The 14,844-nt window shown below is 59.3% G+C and overlaps 8 protein-coding genes across 8 annotated transcripts; 2 read left to right on the top strand and 6 right to left on the bottom strand.

Annotated features, from left to right (window-relative positions):
* Positions 1-101: 101 nt before the first annotated feature.
* cwf16 (uncharacterized protein) lies at positions 102-1,403 on the bottom strand (the record flags this gene model as incomplete). The annotated part of the gene is made up of 5 exons (XM_060603845.1): positions 102-809; positions 910-992; positions 1,033-1,163; positions 1,207-1,211; positions 1,380-1,403. 5 exons carry the CDS (start codon positions 1,401-1,403, stop codon positions 102-104), a joined length of 951 nt encoding a protein of 316 aa, XP_060460098.1.
* A 759-nt stretch (positions 1,404-2,162) lies between these two features.
* Positions 2,163-3,816, bottom strand: ERF1 (uncharacterized protein; the record flags this gene model as incomplete). Its single annotated transcript, XM_060603843.1, has 3 exons — positions 2,163-3,282; positions 3,586-3,749; positions 3,781-3,816. 3 exons carry the CDS (start codon positions 3,814-3,816, stop codon positions 2,163-2,165), a joined length of 1,320 nt encoding a protein of 439 aa, XP_060460097.1.
* A 396-nt stretch (positions 3,817-4,212) lies between these two features.
* Positions 4,213-5,348, bottom strand: NIT3 (uncharacterized protein; the record flags this gene model as incomplete). The annotated part of the gene is made up of 6 exons (XM_060603842.1): positions 4,213-4,383; positions 4,416-4,564; positions 4,608-4,644; positions 4,686-4,772; positions 4,850-4,989; positions 5,039-5,348. 6 exons carry the CDS (start codon positions 5,346-5,348, stop codon positions 4,213-4,215), a joined length of 894 nt encoding a protein of 297 aa, XP_060460096.1.
* Positions 5,349-6,268: 920 nt separating this feature from the next.
* CcaverHIS019_0704110 (uncharacterized protein) lies at positions 6,269-8,421 on the bottom strand (the record flags this gene model as incomplete). Its single annotated transcript, XM_060603841.1, has 5 exons — positions 6,269-6,385; positions 6,803-6,890; positions 6,931-7,006; positions 7,117-7,639; positions 8,248-8,421. The coding sequence occupies 5 exons, from the start codon at positions 8,419-8,421 to the stop codon at positions 6,269-6,271; spliced, it is 978 nt and encodes a 325-aa protein (XP_060460095.1).
* A 288-nt stretch (positions 8,422-8,709) lies between these two features.
* Positions 8,710-9,517, bottom strand: CcaverHIS019_0704100 (uncharacterized protein; the record flags this gene model as incomplete). The annotated part of the gene is made up of 5 exons (XM_060603840.1): positions 8,710-8,792; positions 8,822-8,964; positions 9,004-9,139; positions 9,184-9,325; positions 9,416-9,517. 5 exons carry the CDS (start codon positions 9,515-9,517, stop codon positions 8,710-8,712), a joined length of 606 nt encoding a protein of 201 aa, XP_060460094.1.
* Positions 9,518-9,979: 462 nt separating this feature from the next.
* Positions 9,980-11,527, top strand: CcaverHIS019_0704090 (uncharacterized protein; the record flags this gene model as incomplete). The annotated part of the gene is made up of 7 exons (XM_060603839.1): positions 9,980-10,232; positions 10,264-10,486; positions 10,518-10,759; positions 10,794-11,041; positions 11,129-11,146; positions 11,180-11,251; positions 11,327-11,527. The coding sequence occupies 7 exons, from the start codon at positions 9,980-9,982 to the stop codon at positions 11,525-11,527; spliced, it is 1,257 nt and encodes a 418-aa protein (XP_060460093.1).
* Positions 11,528-11,645: 118 nt separating this feature from the next.
* On the bottom strand, positions 11,646-12,912 carry REX4 (uncharacterized protein; the record flags this gene model as incomplete). Its single annotated transcript, XM_060603838.1, has 4 exons — positions 11,646-12,116; positions 12,178-12,460; positions 12,491-12,720; positions 12,760-12,912. The coding sequence occupies 4 exons, from the start codon at positions 12,910-12,912 to the stop codon at positions 11,646-11,648; spliced, it is 1,137 nt and encodes a 378-aa protein (XP_060460092.1).
* Positions 12,913-13,131: 219 nt separating this feature from the next.
* CcaverHIS019_0704070 (uncharacterized protein) lies at positions 13,132-14,751 on the top strand (the record flags this gene model as incomplete). Its single annotated transcript, XM_060603837.1, has 7 exons — positions 13,132-13,304; positions 13,336-13,429; positions 13,606-13,732; positions 13,764-14,280; positions 14,315-14,413; positions 14,447-14,525; positions 14,563-14,751. The coding sequence occupies 7 exons, from the start codon at positions 13,132-13,134 to the stop codon at positions 14,749-14,751; spliced, it is 1,278 nt and encodes a 425-aa protein (XP_060460091.1).
* Positions 14,752-14,844: the final 93 nt, after the last annotated feature.

The raw sequence follows: 14,844 nt of genomic DNA, 5'->3' as shown, positions 1-14,844 counted from the left end.
TCCTCGTCGCCCAGCCCCAACTCTTATCTACGTCATGCCAACAACACGATCTCAATGCCATGGAATCTAACAATACACGTGACTACAGACCTACGCCTACCCTACGCTTTGGACTTCTTGCCCTTGATGCCGAGCATCTTCTGCAGGTCTCCGCGCTTGCGCTTGGCTGCAGGTTTGGCAGCTGCTGGAGGGCCGTCGAGGGCCTTGCCCTTGGCTGCTAACAAAGACGACACTGTGGGCTCGCCCTTGGCCGAGGCGGCGGTGCGCTTGATAATGAGAGGAGCAGGTGCTGGAGAGGCGCTCGTCCCCTCATTGTCAGAGGCGTCGTCTGCACCTGGTGCGGCGTCAACCTTGGCGCCGGGAGGCGGCAGCTTTGTAAAGAATTTTGCCACCATGGCATCGTCCTCGGCGTCTTCGACCTGGCGACGTGCCGCCTCCTCCGCGTTCTCCCGTTCAGCGTGGAGGGCAGCAAGGAGCGACTCTGGATCGTCGGCACGGGCACTGGTCTCGAGACGGGCATTGCGTTGCCGCAAGTCCGCAAGCTCGTCCATGATCTCCATCTCGCGCCGGGACTGTTCTTGGCTGCGCTCGAGGTCGGCCATGGCATCGCGCTCGACCTTGTCGGCGGTGGGGTTGCCATCACTGTCGTAGTCCTCGTCTGCCTCGGCGGAGGGAAGCAGGCCTGCCTGGTTGTTGGGGTCGGTCTCCTTCCAGTTCTCAAAGTTACGTGTCGCACCATGCTCGGGAACGAAGTCGCCCTGCTTGGGGTCCGTCTTGAACGTAATTTCAGATGAGCAGACCGGGCATTTCTGGTGTCAGTGAGGTCGTAGGAGAAGGTGAGGGAAGGCGAGATAATCAGAGGGCTAAGCCCCCTAGCACAGCCGCTTCATGGAGGAGTCTCCTACTCACAATGTAGAATCGGAACACCTTGATGCCAAGGTACTCCTCCCCAACCGCCGTCTCCTTGCGTGCGTTAAACTTCTTGCCCTTGTCTGGCGTCAGTAAACGGAGCCGCGTTTATAACAAACTCACAGATATACTCGCCGCACTTGGAGCATTGCATCGAGTACGGCGACATGAGACGGACAGTCATCTGCGACCCATTCTGCTTCTTCAAGCCCTTGCGGCGCTTGATCTTGGACGGATCAAAGTCGGGCGGGAAGCTGGAGTCAGCTTGAACGCGTACTCCTGGTATCTGGAACGTACTATTTCTGTTAAGCCGATGCGTGGGATAGGTGGGTGGGGGTGAAAGGGAGAAAGGTGGGGGTGGGAGCCGGGGGGTTGGAGGAAGGGATGGTAGAAGGAGAGTCAAATCCATTGTTGTGTTACGATGGAGCACGGCGTCAGCGTCGTCTTGCGCTTTAGTCTTTATTACTCACGTTGAGGACCTTTCGTTCGGACATGTTATCTCGGTGATGGAGAGTGTGAACCGGGTACGGTTAGGTAGTTGGGTGGCGAGGATGATGACGGAGAGTGGCCAGACCTCCACTTCCTTCTCCTTCCCTGCAACCGCCACAAAGCTTACCCAAATTCAATCCCGAAACACCACACCCACATTAGTGTAACCTTTAGGACGTCGCATCGCTAAGGATAGTATCCTCTCTGGCCTAATTGGCTAAGATCATGTGTAGTATCTGTTCTTAATGCTGTGAGAAGCATTACAGCCCTACGGGGCTTTCTTCTCTAGCAATTTTTCCTCACCCGGCGCCTCCTCTGTGCTTGCACATGAGCGCCACGATGTCGCTGGCTCTACACTACCGCCTTCTGATGTCAGGGTACCACATCATCTTTTGTTTTGGCCACTGCGAACTTAGGCGGGCGAGTCCAAGCTCGTCGCATGTTTACAACTTGAGCCAGCAGATGCAGCAGAGTACATACGCAACGGGCGTTTTGAGGACGGCTGACACCATGTCAACGTTAAACTCGTCCTCTACCCACCTCCACATCCTTTCCCCAACCAGCCCTCGCCGCTCGCCGCGCTCGAGCTCGCTACTCCTACAGGTATCTCTATGCATTGCTTACGGAGTGAACAACATGACCAATGATGGTGCACGGCCCATATTTTAGACCGGCGGGTAGCTCACCACGCGCACGCATTGCGCGCGGTGCCGGGGGGCCGATGGCGGCCTCGTGCCGGCACGCGGCGCGCCATCGGGCCATGCTTAGATGTCCGAGTCCTCGTCCGAGCCGTAGAACTCGTCGTCCTCGTCGTCAAGGTCGTCCAGGTCCTCAAACGCGACCTTGTAACGAAGGAGGCCGCCAATACCGCCAAAGCCCTTGACGAACTGCGATCCCTCCTGCGACTTGTTGGTGACAAACTCGAGTGTCGCGCCAAAGTTCTTGTACTCCTCAGCAAACCACTCCAGGAGGGGCTTGGCCTCGGAGGCGACCTCCATCTCGGTACCGGTCGCCTTGTCAATGAACTTTTCGCGGTCCGTCTCCTTGGGCATGGAGAAGACGATGATCTCCTCGCCGGCCGAGTTGCGCAGAACGTTGCGCACAGTGTCGAGGCCCTCCCAGACAATCAGAGTCTCGACGGCACCCATGTCCAGCGCCTTGAGCGTGTCGCTGATCCCGAAGCAGTACTTGCCCGTGTCCAGGGCAATCTCGTCAAAGTACTTCTGGATGAGCTTCTTCTCCTGCACAAACTTGACGTTGGCAAGAGAGTCGGCGGCCAGCTCGATGGCCTGGTTGAACCCGTTCTCGCCACCGTACGACACGTCGACAACCTTGACAACCTTGGCGAGGAGACGACCGTCAAACAGGTCCGAGCTAGACAGGTCGGTCTTGAGCTCGGCAGAACCTGCCAACACAAGACCTGCGACGTTGACCCTGTCGGCCGTGATAAAGTGCTGGACGGCTAACTCTGCGACCTTGCGCACATAGTTGCGACGAGCCTCGTCACGCAGACGCGAGAAACGCAGCGCCGACTGACCACCACGACCGTGCTTCTTGGGCAGGTCGACGCTGAACTTGTAGAGAATCTCGCGCGTGTTGCCGGACAGGGTGCCGAACAGCGATCCGTTACCGTCCATGATGATGAAGCCCCACTTCGAGTCAGTCTCGAGTAGCTCCTCGAGGGCCTCGACGTGGAAACGCGAGTCGCACATGTACAGCGAGGTATTGATGGGCTTGAACGGCTCGAGCGCGAATGAAATCTTCCTCTCCTTGCCCTCGTCATTGAGCACCGTGCCGACAAAGACGCAGAGGCCATTGTCGGGGACGCGCGAGTAGTTCTTGAGCTTCTGCTGGGTGGACGTGATGGCAGACAGGACGGATAACCTGAAGTTAGCGCAGTCGCTAGCGAAGTCGCGTAGCGGGAGCTGCAGCGGGGTAGGTGACTGGGCTTGGGGGAAGGCTTGGGAGCGGCGGAGGGGGTAGGGGAGGGAAGGAGTTGAAGGGGAAAGGGGGACGGGGAGGGAGAGCAATGACAGGCCAAACGGAGCCATGCTGCGGCCGATGTGTTTGAGCGTCGATGATAGCGGCCGAGCCGCGATGTTCCCCGAGACTCCCTGCCAACCATGAACATATCGCCAGTCGCCACCCACCCCACCACCAATCTCGGACCCGGACTTCTTGACTCACCGGTTAACGCGCGACTTAATGTTAGACGCTGTACCGTACTCGGTCGTGAGCATGTTTGACGCCTGCGAGATCTGCGACTTGGGCGGGAGAATGAGGGTGATACACGAAGTGCCCGCGCCGCGCGAGGCCGCAAGCATCGTGAGGAGCTTGCGGTAGCGCCAGATCTGGGGTTAGGTTTGTTGGAGTAGCGCGCACCTCGATGGCGTGGTCGGTCTCTTCCTGGGACGACATGGTGAGCAATAGAGTAGTGAGACGAGGAGGGGGGGAGATGGGGCCGCGCGGATGCGGCTTTTGATGGGATGAGAGAGAGAGAGATGCAAGACTGAGACAAAGCCACGGCCGATGGTGGCAACCAGCGACCAGGACGCCAATGATCCCCAAGCCCCCATCTACCTCCACTTTTTCGCCACGATTTTCGGCTGCGGGACCTAAATCCTAATCAACTTGAACACTTCAAGGCTAATCGCAATGACTGACAGTTACAGAGTGAATATTCATTCATCCTTCCTCCAAGCTCCCGACCCTTCAGCCTCCAAGACAAGCACTTGCAAGACCACGGACAGACACGACAGAAAAGCCCTTCTAGCTATGCACACGGAAACTCTGCTGCGCCCGCGCAGCGCGCCCTCACTTTGCAACGTCCGGGTACACGTCGAACCGCCGCTGCACGGTCACGGGTAGATTGCGGCGCGTCGTGGCGAGCAGGTCTGTGTCGATGTCGGCGTACACGATCGCCTCCTTCTCATCGGCCTCAGCGATGACGTTACCGAGAGGGTCGACGATCGATGAGTGCCCGTACTGCTGTCAGCTTTGGCGCCAACATTACTCACGGCCTGGTAAGCTGCCTCGGGGTGACGCGCGGGCGAGCACATGGCAACGTAGATCTGGTTGTCGTTGGCTCGTGACCTCTGGAGCAGAGTCCAGTGCATGGGCCCAGTGGTCGTGTTGAATGCGGCCGGGTAGATCATGGCGGCGCAGCCTGGTGTTAGTACTAATACCGTAATACCAGAGAGAGGGCGTACCCTGGCGCGCGGCGATCATGGCCATCTCGGGGAAGCGCTTGCGTCAGCTCAATCTATTCAACCATGCAGCCCACGTACAATGTCGTAGCAGATGCCAACACCAATCTTGCCAAACGGCGTGTCGAACGAGTTGAGCGTCTTGCCGCCCGTGAGTGTATCGCTCTCCTGTACGTCAGATCCGCGCCGATCAAGCCGCGTCTTCGATATTCCTCCATTCCGGGGATGACGGGATGACGACGCACCTTGAACGTCTGGCGGCCAGGGATGTCAATGTCGAACAGGTGCACCTTGCGGTGTTTGGCGACCATGCGGCCTTGTGGGTCATACACCGTGAGCGTGTTGTAGATTGCGTCGCTTTCGGGCTCGTGCTCGGCAATAGAGCCTGATCAACGTTAGCGGCGACGAGTCTCCGCTTTTGTAGAGCTACTTACCGCCGATCAGATAGGTACCCGCCGCGCGCGCCATCTCGCGCATGGCAGTGACAGTCTCGCCCTCGGGGCTACCGGGGACCTCGGCGCCATCCTTGACGTTGGGGACGCGCTCCGAGTACTCGCGGAAAGCAGTGACGGCGTACGGGCTGTTCCAGATCTCGGGGAGGACGATGAGGTCGGGCTTGGGAACCGAGGCAGCGGCGGCAGCGACTGCCTTGCGCGCGACGGCAATGTTGCTCGCCTTGTTGGCGGAGAGGCCAGAGAGCTGGAGGAGGGCCAGGCGGAATGGCTTGGCCTGGATAAGAGCCATGGTAGCGTAGTTGTGAGACAAGGGCAGTAGCTGTTGGTGAACAAGCAGATGTACTGCGGGATAATAGAGTTGCGACAGAGGAAGAAGTGGATAAGAGTGAAAGTGAAGAAAGGAAGGAGCGAAGAGAGAGTGATTGGGGGACTGCGCGTTTCGTGTTTAAGGTCCCATAAGTGGGCAATTGGGCAACTTGAGTCCCAAGCTGGAGCCATGTCAGAAATGACATTCCGCATCTACAGAGCACGCCGGCCGCAAAAGTACGCTGCTGGTTCTTCATTCCTCTCAACCTCATTTTCGTACTCCGCGGCCGTCCTGTTCCAATTCATGCGCCCATGCTCTGTCATCGCAGTCCGCCTCGCCATGGTTGCCTTGCCACCCAGTCAATATTCATGACTAGTTACTCCGCAGCTCACAGCTAGAAGTTGACTCTCCTCCCCCCCCCCCCCCCCTTTTCCCGAAGTTGCCGATTCGCGGTGGTCATTGCGTCCCGAAGTCGACCAAACGTAGCAACGCTGCCAATCTCGGCTCCTAGAATCCACAATCTTCTCCCAACGGATCCAAGCATCCAAGCTTCCAAGTGTCTAGTCAAGTTCAGCAGTCATCACACAGCACCCAGCAAGCAACTTGCAGAGCCCTCCTCGCTACAGCAGCCCGCAGAGGCGCGTCGGCAAGTTGCCGGCAACGCGGGCAAACGGGTGAGCCAGACGGTTGGGCCCGATCTCATTCCTTCCCTCTTCTGTGACAGTCGCCGTGGATCGCACACAATGTCCATATGTCTATAAAGCTATGTAGATACCTGGAAACCTGGAAAATGGCGCATCACCCAGCTCCCGGCGCTCCCCGACTGCCAGGGCGCCACGAGGGGCGCCAACGGCGCACTCGGACCACGGACATGTCCCGTGACTCCACGACCCAAAATGGGACTAAACACACGTGTAGCCGCCGTCGACGACGAGCTCCGAGCCCGTAGTGTACTTGGATGCGTCGCTGGCAAGGTAAACCAGGGCGCCCTTGAGGTCGGACGGGTCGCCCATCCGGCCCTGGCGTCAGTTGCTGGTCTATGCGCCCAACACCGCAGGCTAGTACCGAAGTACGTCAACACCGCGCCCCCGCGTGCCGAAGTGCCACAGCGAGTGCTACTGGCCCCGTTATGCCTGCCGAGGGGCGACTGTGGATGCCGGACGGGCGGGGGACAGAGGGCTGGGGGAGCTGCGGACCTGGTGAAGGGCGGCGAGGGGCATATATTTGATATGGGCCGAGTTCGAGCGGCGGTCCTGGATCTCAGACGCAAACCCACCATTGCAGTGGACGCCGAGCGCAGGCAGCCGGTGGCGGGGGCGACAGTCTTCCATGGTCGTCGGCGACAGCGGCCCCCCAGGACGGCCCTCCTAACCCCTCTAGCGCACAACCGCCGCTTGCCCCGTGCCCTTCACCGCCTTTAATCACTCGCTACTCACCTGCGGGATCTTGCTGACCCACGTCTCCCGCAGCACAGGATCCTTGTCGAGGATGGCCTTTGTGAGTGCTGTGAGCATATATCCTGGGCTAGGATCAGCAAGGATCCAGCCTCAACTCCTCAACTCACCTGATGCAGTTGACGCGGATACCGCGCCCCGCCCACTCGACAGCAAGCGAGCGTGCCATCTGCCGCACCGCCGCCTCTGTTTGTCAGCAGGTGTGTCAGCCCCGCAATCTCTGCTGCTCGGCCGTGTTGCCGCGGGCTTGCCTCGGTGTAGTCGAGAAACCAGTCCAGTCGCTAGCCGCCACTCACTCGAGAAGTTGTACGGCGTCTGCGGCTGGGGAACGTTGACAATACTCCCACTCATGCTCCCAATCAACACCTGGCTCCCACCGACGGGCATGAGTCTCGCCGCCTCTCGCGCACAGAACCAAGTGCCCATGACGTTGACATCGAGGAGCTTCTTCACCCGGTTCGTGGGATACTGGTCAGCGTGAAAGTTCTCGACGATCCCAGCGGCAGTCACGAGGATATCGACGCGTCCGAATTTCGCCTCGATAGTCGCGAAGGCCTCCTGGACTGAGGATTCATTGCTCACGTCGCAGGCTAGACCGAGAGCCTCGATCTCGGCATCGCCGAAGGACGCGGCAAGCTCATCGGCCGCCTTTTGCGCTTCACCGCCGTTCAGGTCCAGGATCACCAGTTGACTGGCGCCGCTTTCGATCAGCGAGGATGCCATCATGTTTCCCAGGCCACGGGCGGCGCCGGTTACAACGCAGACTTTGCCTTCGGTCGAGAAGGAGGGGAGGCTGCGCGGTCGGACAGAAGGGACGGACTAGGTTTAGCATGCTAAGTGAGGTAGAGTGGGGTTGGGCGCGGGCACGGGCTGTGGTTGGTATGGGGAACAAAGCGGAAGCGGGATGAAGGAGATGAGACAGCTGGAAGTGCGGATGCCAGGGGCGGGGTTGTCGATCGTACGTGTGAGGAAGGAGGGTTGGAGTACCAATTGGTGACACGATTGTGACAGACGGTGATGGCCTGCGGTATATGGCGCGCTGGAAGCTAGGGGAAGATTCAGCAGGGCAGATGGCGCAGGCGTTCCCAAAGGCGGCGCAGAAAGCGACCGAAGAGCAGTTTGGGCGCCGGTTGATGACAACAATTCGCCCTTCGCCCTACTCGGGCTCCGTCGCGATCCGCTTCTTGCGCCTCCCCTAGCGGCCGTCACCTACGGCCGAGCGACAGTGGCGACAGGCTAGATAAGGCTCTCCGCTGGGAGGGAGGTCACGCCATCGGGCCTCTCCCCCAACACCGAATAGCGTCGTCTTGTGTTCTTGATCCCGCTGTCCGACCTCTAATCCCATGCGCACATCCGCTTGGTGTTGTACACATCAACCTCACTCTCATCCTCCCCTTAACCAGCCATCGATCTGTGGGTTGGCTCACCTTCATCTCCGTCGACATGAAGCGGCCGATCCTCGCGGACGCGGGTTTGATCTGGACACGGCAGGGCAAGATCTTCTGGGACGTGCTGTGCGTCTTGTCCCTGCGCGTGATCGCTGACACGCTGAGAGTGCGAGCACTTTTCAGCGGGGTGCGAAGACTACGGTGGGTGAGCATGCTGACTGGGAATGACAGAAGGGAAAGCAGACAACAGATGTTATAAGAGATTATTGACGTTGGTGAATGGGTATGAGTCGGTATTGGCCCGGTGCGCCGGACCGATCGCCATTCCGGCTGGAACTGTTCCTCTCGTACCTCCCGTTTCTCCCGTTCCTACCGTTCCTACCGGCTGTTATTCCCATTCATGAGCGGAATGAACGAGCCTCAGCCTCGGTACGCATTCGAGTCTCTAGCAAGACACCGCATTCGAGACCTATCATTCCGACATTGAGCCGCCGGCTGATCTTATCGATCATAGCCAGCCAACTCCAGTCCGGTCGCCACGCTCTGCACGAGCGCGTCGATTGCGAATCCCCGCTTCGCGTAGTCTGCGTCAGCCAGCTAATGGTAGACATACCTTTCAGAGTCGCGTCCAGGTCCTTGAGCGGCACGATTCGCTGGACGATATGCTCGCCCTCGTCAGGCTTGGGTTGAGGAGGAGGGGCGTTGGGTGGTAGCTCGATCGACACCGTTACGAGGTGCATGTTGGCGCCGGTCATGCTGGCGTCAGTTAGGGATGGGGAAAAACAGGAGACGTACCCAGGATCCTTGACCATGACGGGAGACACTGAGATCACGTTTACTCCATTGCCGTGATACCCCGTCTCCTCGTGAAGCTCGCGCAGGGCAGTGGTCGCCGCGTCTTCTCCGGCATCGAGGAGGCCCGCGGGGAACTCTGTCGTCAGCGTCTCTCATCTGTTTACTGGATGCGGAACGCACCAACTACAGTCGCTGCCACGGGAGGACGGTATTGCTCGATGAGCACGACGCCTCGCTCGCCAGCCTGCTTCACCAGCGCCAGAATGTGCACGCTGTCGACGTCGCCCTTGCGCGTGGAGCGGTTCGCAACTTCCCAGAAGCGCTGGAGTTAGTCTACTTAAACTCTCTACCAAGTCACCATATGGAGTCAACCTCCCAGTCACACAGTCGAGGAAGGTCTCCAATGACTCACCTCCTTGCCGTCCTGGTCGCTGTACTTGATGCGCTGGAGACGAAGCCATTTGGCGTCCGTGGCGAACGTCTCGGTGGAGAGAATCTCTGGCTTGTGCGACATGGCGCGGCGTGTTTGAGCTAGCGGTTTGGAGATACGAGAGGCGACGAGTCTGTGCGTGAGACGGTTGAACGACATGGAGTGGTGGTGAGTGGCAGAGGTGGAGGTCGTGCGTCATCATTGTTTTCCCGCGATTAGAAAGTGCCTGGGATTTGCTAATGGTAAGTGGTCTTGTTGGTATTTGGATAATGCGGTGAGGTTTATTTGTCGTAATCAGTCTCCCTGCATTATTCAGTTCCGAGTAAATGAAATGAAGCGCGTCACGCGCCCAACGAACTCAACCTCAGATCCTCAATATCCTCAGTCCATCCATTCTCCTCTCCTCGCCATCACTCTCCTCACCATCATCACCATCGTCATCCTCATAGCATCCAGACAATAAACAGCGGCGTCGTCCTCCTCTTCTCAACGACGCGCCGCTGGCTCCCGATCATCTTCCTGCAGCTTTCCCCTCAACCCCCCGCCATGCTGGCACTGGGGCCCACACGCAGCTGCAACCCACCCAGCTTCACCAGCATGAGTGGCAATCCGTTTGCGCGTCCAAAGCCCTCTCCATCGAAAGGCAACCCCTTTGCGCGCGTGACAGAGTCAACGAGTTTTACGCGCAAAGCCCTTCTCCCAGCCACAGCGTCGCCGAAGAAGACGCCTACAAAGTCGCAATGGCGCATGCTATGGCGCGGCGGCTTCGAGATTGGGTCCGATGGTTGGCGGCTGGATGGTGAGCCCATCCTCATCTCCGCTAATTTCAGGCGTTGTGTTCTTCGCCCTGCTCACCTTCCCTAGCACCCCAACGCCGAGCATGAACCCCTTCGCGCCGCCAACGCCCGGACCCTCCGATCCGGCTCTGCCGACCGACGCAGACCTCTGCCTTTCCCTCGAGTCCCTGCGCGGACGCAAGTACCTCGCCGTACGGGGGACGACCGAGCTTGCCGACGACGACGTGCTCGACGGCGAAGAGGCTGCTGTCCAAATGTACCTCTCCCCTAGGCTGAGCTGACCGCAGGTCCACAGCGTCGCCGGTCCTCGCGGCGTATCTGACTGGAATGCTGTGTCGCGAAACCAATCTCGCACCAAGCGGACGCACGCGGAGCGCGATGATCGTCGGCCTCGGCGACGGCGAGGACGCGAACGTGCTCATATATGGCCAGCGGGTTGGCGAGACGGAGGCGCTCAAGCTCTGTGTGGGGCGGAGGAAACCCCCTCCGCCGCCAGAGAAGATCCGTCCTGGAGAACCCCTACCACGAGGTAAGCTCTTCAGCCGGTCGTTTGCTAACACCAGCTCCGCCGGAGATCGAAGCTCCACGCAGAGGCTTTCAGCTCCCGAAGCGTGCTATCTCCCGCGCCAACAGCATGCAGGCGTACGCGGCCCCGCCGGTTCTGCGCGCCCCAGGCTTACCCATCTCGGGGCGATTAGGCGAGAAAAGGTCGCGGATGGACGATCACGCGCGCGCGGGGCTCATTATACCAGAACGAGAAGAGGATGTGTTCGGAGGCATCACTCGTCCGCCGAGCGTACGGCAGAGGGAAGTCAGCCTTGCACCGTCCATGGCGCCCTCGACTTCCACCGCTGACGACCGGCCTTCCAAACGTGCACACTTGGTTGATTCCAAACAGGTGGTGGACAACAAAGGGGTGAGCTGACGACCTTTAAACGAGCTAACCCAGTGTATCCGCAAGATCACGATGAACGTCCTCGAAGAACGGGGGTTTCCGCGCGAAGGGGAGGTACACAAGGAGGTGTGGCCTGTCGCGTACAAGGGCGCATACTTTGCACTCGTGGGCTGCGAACTTTGGGCAAAAGGCTGACAGCAGCGGAGGAAGCTCGAAGGCGCGTCGCTAGACAAGGCCGAGGTCCGCGACATTGTTGGACGGCACCTCAACATGTACCTCCCTGCCGCTGAACCCAAGACATCTTGCAGCTGGAGCGACTCCACTGCAACGGACATCCGCGAAGGTGGTAACACCTCGCTCCCACAAGCGCTCTTGCGCACACCCACACGACAAGTCCTCTAACGGCCTCTTACATTGTACTTTGTATCACCTATTCATCGCATTTGCATTCGCACCTGCATCACACTAGCATTGTCCATGTCCATTGTACACAATATACATGCAGTCTATGTCTATGCTCTCAACCTGCGGCTTCCTCCCACCAGCTCCCTCCTGCACTGGCAGCTGGCGCTGGTCCTCGCCGCTTTGGCTGGTTGTCGATCTTCTTCCCAAACCGTTTCACCACCACACTCAGTCCCGACGAGATACCCTTCTGTCCTCCGCCCGGGAACGACTTGTTCCCCCCAGCCTCCTCGTCGTCATCCCTCTTCCTCTTCTTCTTCCGGCCCGGCATAGCGCTCCCCGTCTTCTTGACATACGCCTCCATCACGCCGCGCAGGCTAGCCTCCCAAGCATCCTTATTGAGGCGGTAGAGACCCATGGTAGCCCGCGCATCCGTGATCGAACTATGCGCCCCGCTCTGGATCTTGAGACCGAGCTGGCTCTCCACAAGCGACTTGAGTCCGGGACGTTTGCTGCGCGCGGCCTCGCGGAGAGGCCGGTATCTCTGTGTATCGCGCACGAAAGGAGCTGGATGAGAGAGGAGGAGTGCCTGTGGTAAGCCTCGCTCTTGAGCTATCAAATGCGATTCAAATAACTGAATGCAGACTCACCTTCGTGTCGTTCTCAATTGCGTGTCCAACCAACACCCGCCCTTGCACCAACTCGGCGACCTTCTTCTGTACCTCGTCGAAGAGGGGTGCACCCCGCAAATCCGACTCCCGAATACCAGACACCCACGTCCGGTAATCCGTGACCCGCTCGCGCGGAGCCACGTAGCTATCCAAGAGCACGTGTCCGTGGTAATTGACCAACGACACGCGAGCGAGTACACTCTCCGCACCAAGATGCCCAAGGCCGACCATCTCACAATCGAGAGCGACGTAGTTCCCAGGCCTGGTGTCAGATAACCCGTGCGAGACTTACGCTTTCTTAGCCTCCGTGAGCACCTCGTGGCCCAAAACCATCTGCCGGAGCTCTTGGAGGAGCGGGCTGTCGTTGGGGGGAGGGAGGAGCTTGACTCCAGTGTTCGATGGCACGCTGCTCGTGGGCGGAGCCGTCTCCGTCTCCGCGATGGCTGCGCTTGCGAGTGCACCTATCCCCTGCTTGGGGCGTTTCTTTGCGGAAGGCCCGCGGCGCGCATCGGCGGGTAGTTTCTGCTGTTAGGCCCGGAGGAGCGCAAGAGTTGGACCCACCTTCTTCAGCGCCGCCCAGTTGCTGCTTGGCGCTTCCTTGGATTCCTTGCGCGCAGCTCGGGCTGCCGCGAGCTTCTTCTGTCGCCCAGAATCGGGGTTTGGGGCCTTGTCACCCTCCTTCTTCTTCTTGTTGGGGCTGCCGGTGTCGCTCATGGTAATATAATGTTGACAAGTTGGAGGGGCGAGAACCAAAGATTCATATTGAGCGGAGATGGGGATATGTCCGTACCCTACCTTATTTGATGAGGGAGTGGGGCAGGGCGGCCTTGTCCGCCAACGGTAGACTCTTGAGCTCGCCCACCATGCGTCACAATTACATCACAACATCAGCACGTCACAACACCACAACATCTCACTCCTTGATCAGTGGCGATGCCAGAAAACGCGCCACTCCTCCCTTCTGGGCTCTCTGAGCGCCGCCGCGCAAGGGGATACATCACGCTCCTTGTGCCTGTCGTCCTCGTCCTGGCCACACTCGGTGTGCTTATCTTCGGCAAGCGCGAGCCGACCGACCCTCTCGGGTTGGCGCAATCGTGGCTCGACCAGTACGTCTCCCGTGGGATATGCTGACCCCAGCACGCCTGTCGTTGATGGGCATATCGACCTTCCCATCTACGTGCGCGAGATGTATGGGAATGACGTGACCAAGTTCGATTTGGGCAAGAAGATGGTGAGTGCGGCGTGCTCTGCGATATGGGCACCGCACGCAAGTAGACGAGGTATGGGGGTAAATTGCGACTTGTACTATTCGCAAAGGGCCTCGATCCTGTGTTGCTCGTCAATATTGCCGTCTCATCAACGAGATGGCCTATGATAGCATCCCTCGCGCTCGCTTGCTGACACAAGTCTGGGCACGTCGACATTCCCCGCATGCGCGCGGGCCGCCTCGGCGGTTTCTTCTGGAGCGTCTACACCGACTGCCATGAAGAGATTGACGGGCCCGACTTCCTCAATCCCTCCCACCACGTGCGGGGTATGTCTCCCCCGTGACCAAGCTGATTTAGATACGCTCGAGCAGATCGACCTGGCGCGTAACCTGATGGACCGCTACTCGGGCACGTTCGAGTTTGTCACCACTGCCCAGGGCGCCCGGGACGCAATGGCGCGCGGACGTATCGCGTCCTTCATGGGCATCGAGGGCGCCCACCAGCTGGGCAACTCCCTCGGCGTCCTCCGGCAATACTACCGTCTTGGGGTGCGTTACGCGACCCTGACGCATAGCTGCAACAACGCGTTCGCGGACTCGGGAGGGTACGACAAGCCTCCTAATGCAACGTGGGGCGGTCTCTCGCCTTTTGGCTTCGAACTGGTCAAGGAGATGAACCGCTTGGGCATGCTCATTGACCTCTCGCACGTCTCAGATAACACGGCGCGGCAGGCAATCAAGGCATCTAAGGCACCGATCATGTTGAGCCACAGCGCCGCGAGGCACTTTAACAACTTCTCGCGCAATGTTCCGGACGACGTACTCGAGATGATCGGGCGGGGGAAGGGCCAGACAGACGGCGTTGTAATGGTCAAGTGAGCAAGGCTGATTGTGGGTGACTGATGCCAGCTTCTTCCCATCGTTCGCGAGCCCGGACCCAGACTCGGTCGGTGTCGCTGCCATCGCCGACCAGATCGACTACATCGTCTCCAAGACTGGCCACCACCAGTGAGCTCGATCTATACCGGCAGCTGACAGCAGTGTGGGCATCGGTAGCGACTTTGACGGCATCGACCGCGTCCCCAAGGGATTAGAGGACATGTCCAAGTACCCGTATCTGGTGCGTCCTACATTGCCTAACAGTTCGCTCACCCTAGATCGCCGAGCTCATCCGCCGCGGCTGGACGCGGTACCAGGTCGCCCAGCTGGCCGGTGGCAACATTCTGCGCGTCCTCGAGGGCGCTGAGGGCGTGGCGGCGCGGTTGAAGCGCGTCAAGGGCCCCAGTATGGCCAAATACGACAAGAGACGCGACCTCGATGGTGGGTGGGGTGGGTTTGAGCTGTGAGATAGACGTGGACCAGAATGGATGCGGGGGGGGGGGTTGATTGGTAACATGCATGTGATGTTCGGGCGGCTGGGTTGAAGGGAGGGGAGGTCC

Source organism: Cutaneotrichosporon cavernicola (genome assembly GCF_030864355.1).
Source record: "Cutaneotrichosporon cavernicola HIS019 DNA, chromosome: 7b".
Taxonomy (NCBI): Eukaryota; Fungi; Basidiomycota; class Tremellomycetes; order Trichosporonales; family Trichosporonaceae; genus Cutaneotrichosporon; species Cutaneotrichosporon cavernicola.
This window is presented reverse-complemented; position numbering and strand designations above follow the sequence as displayed.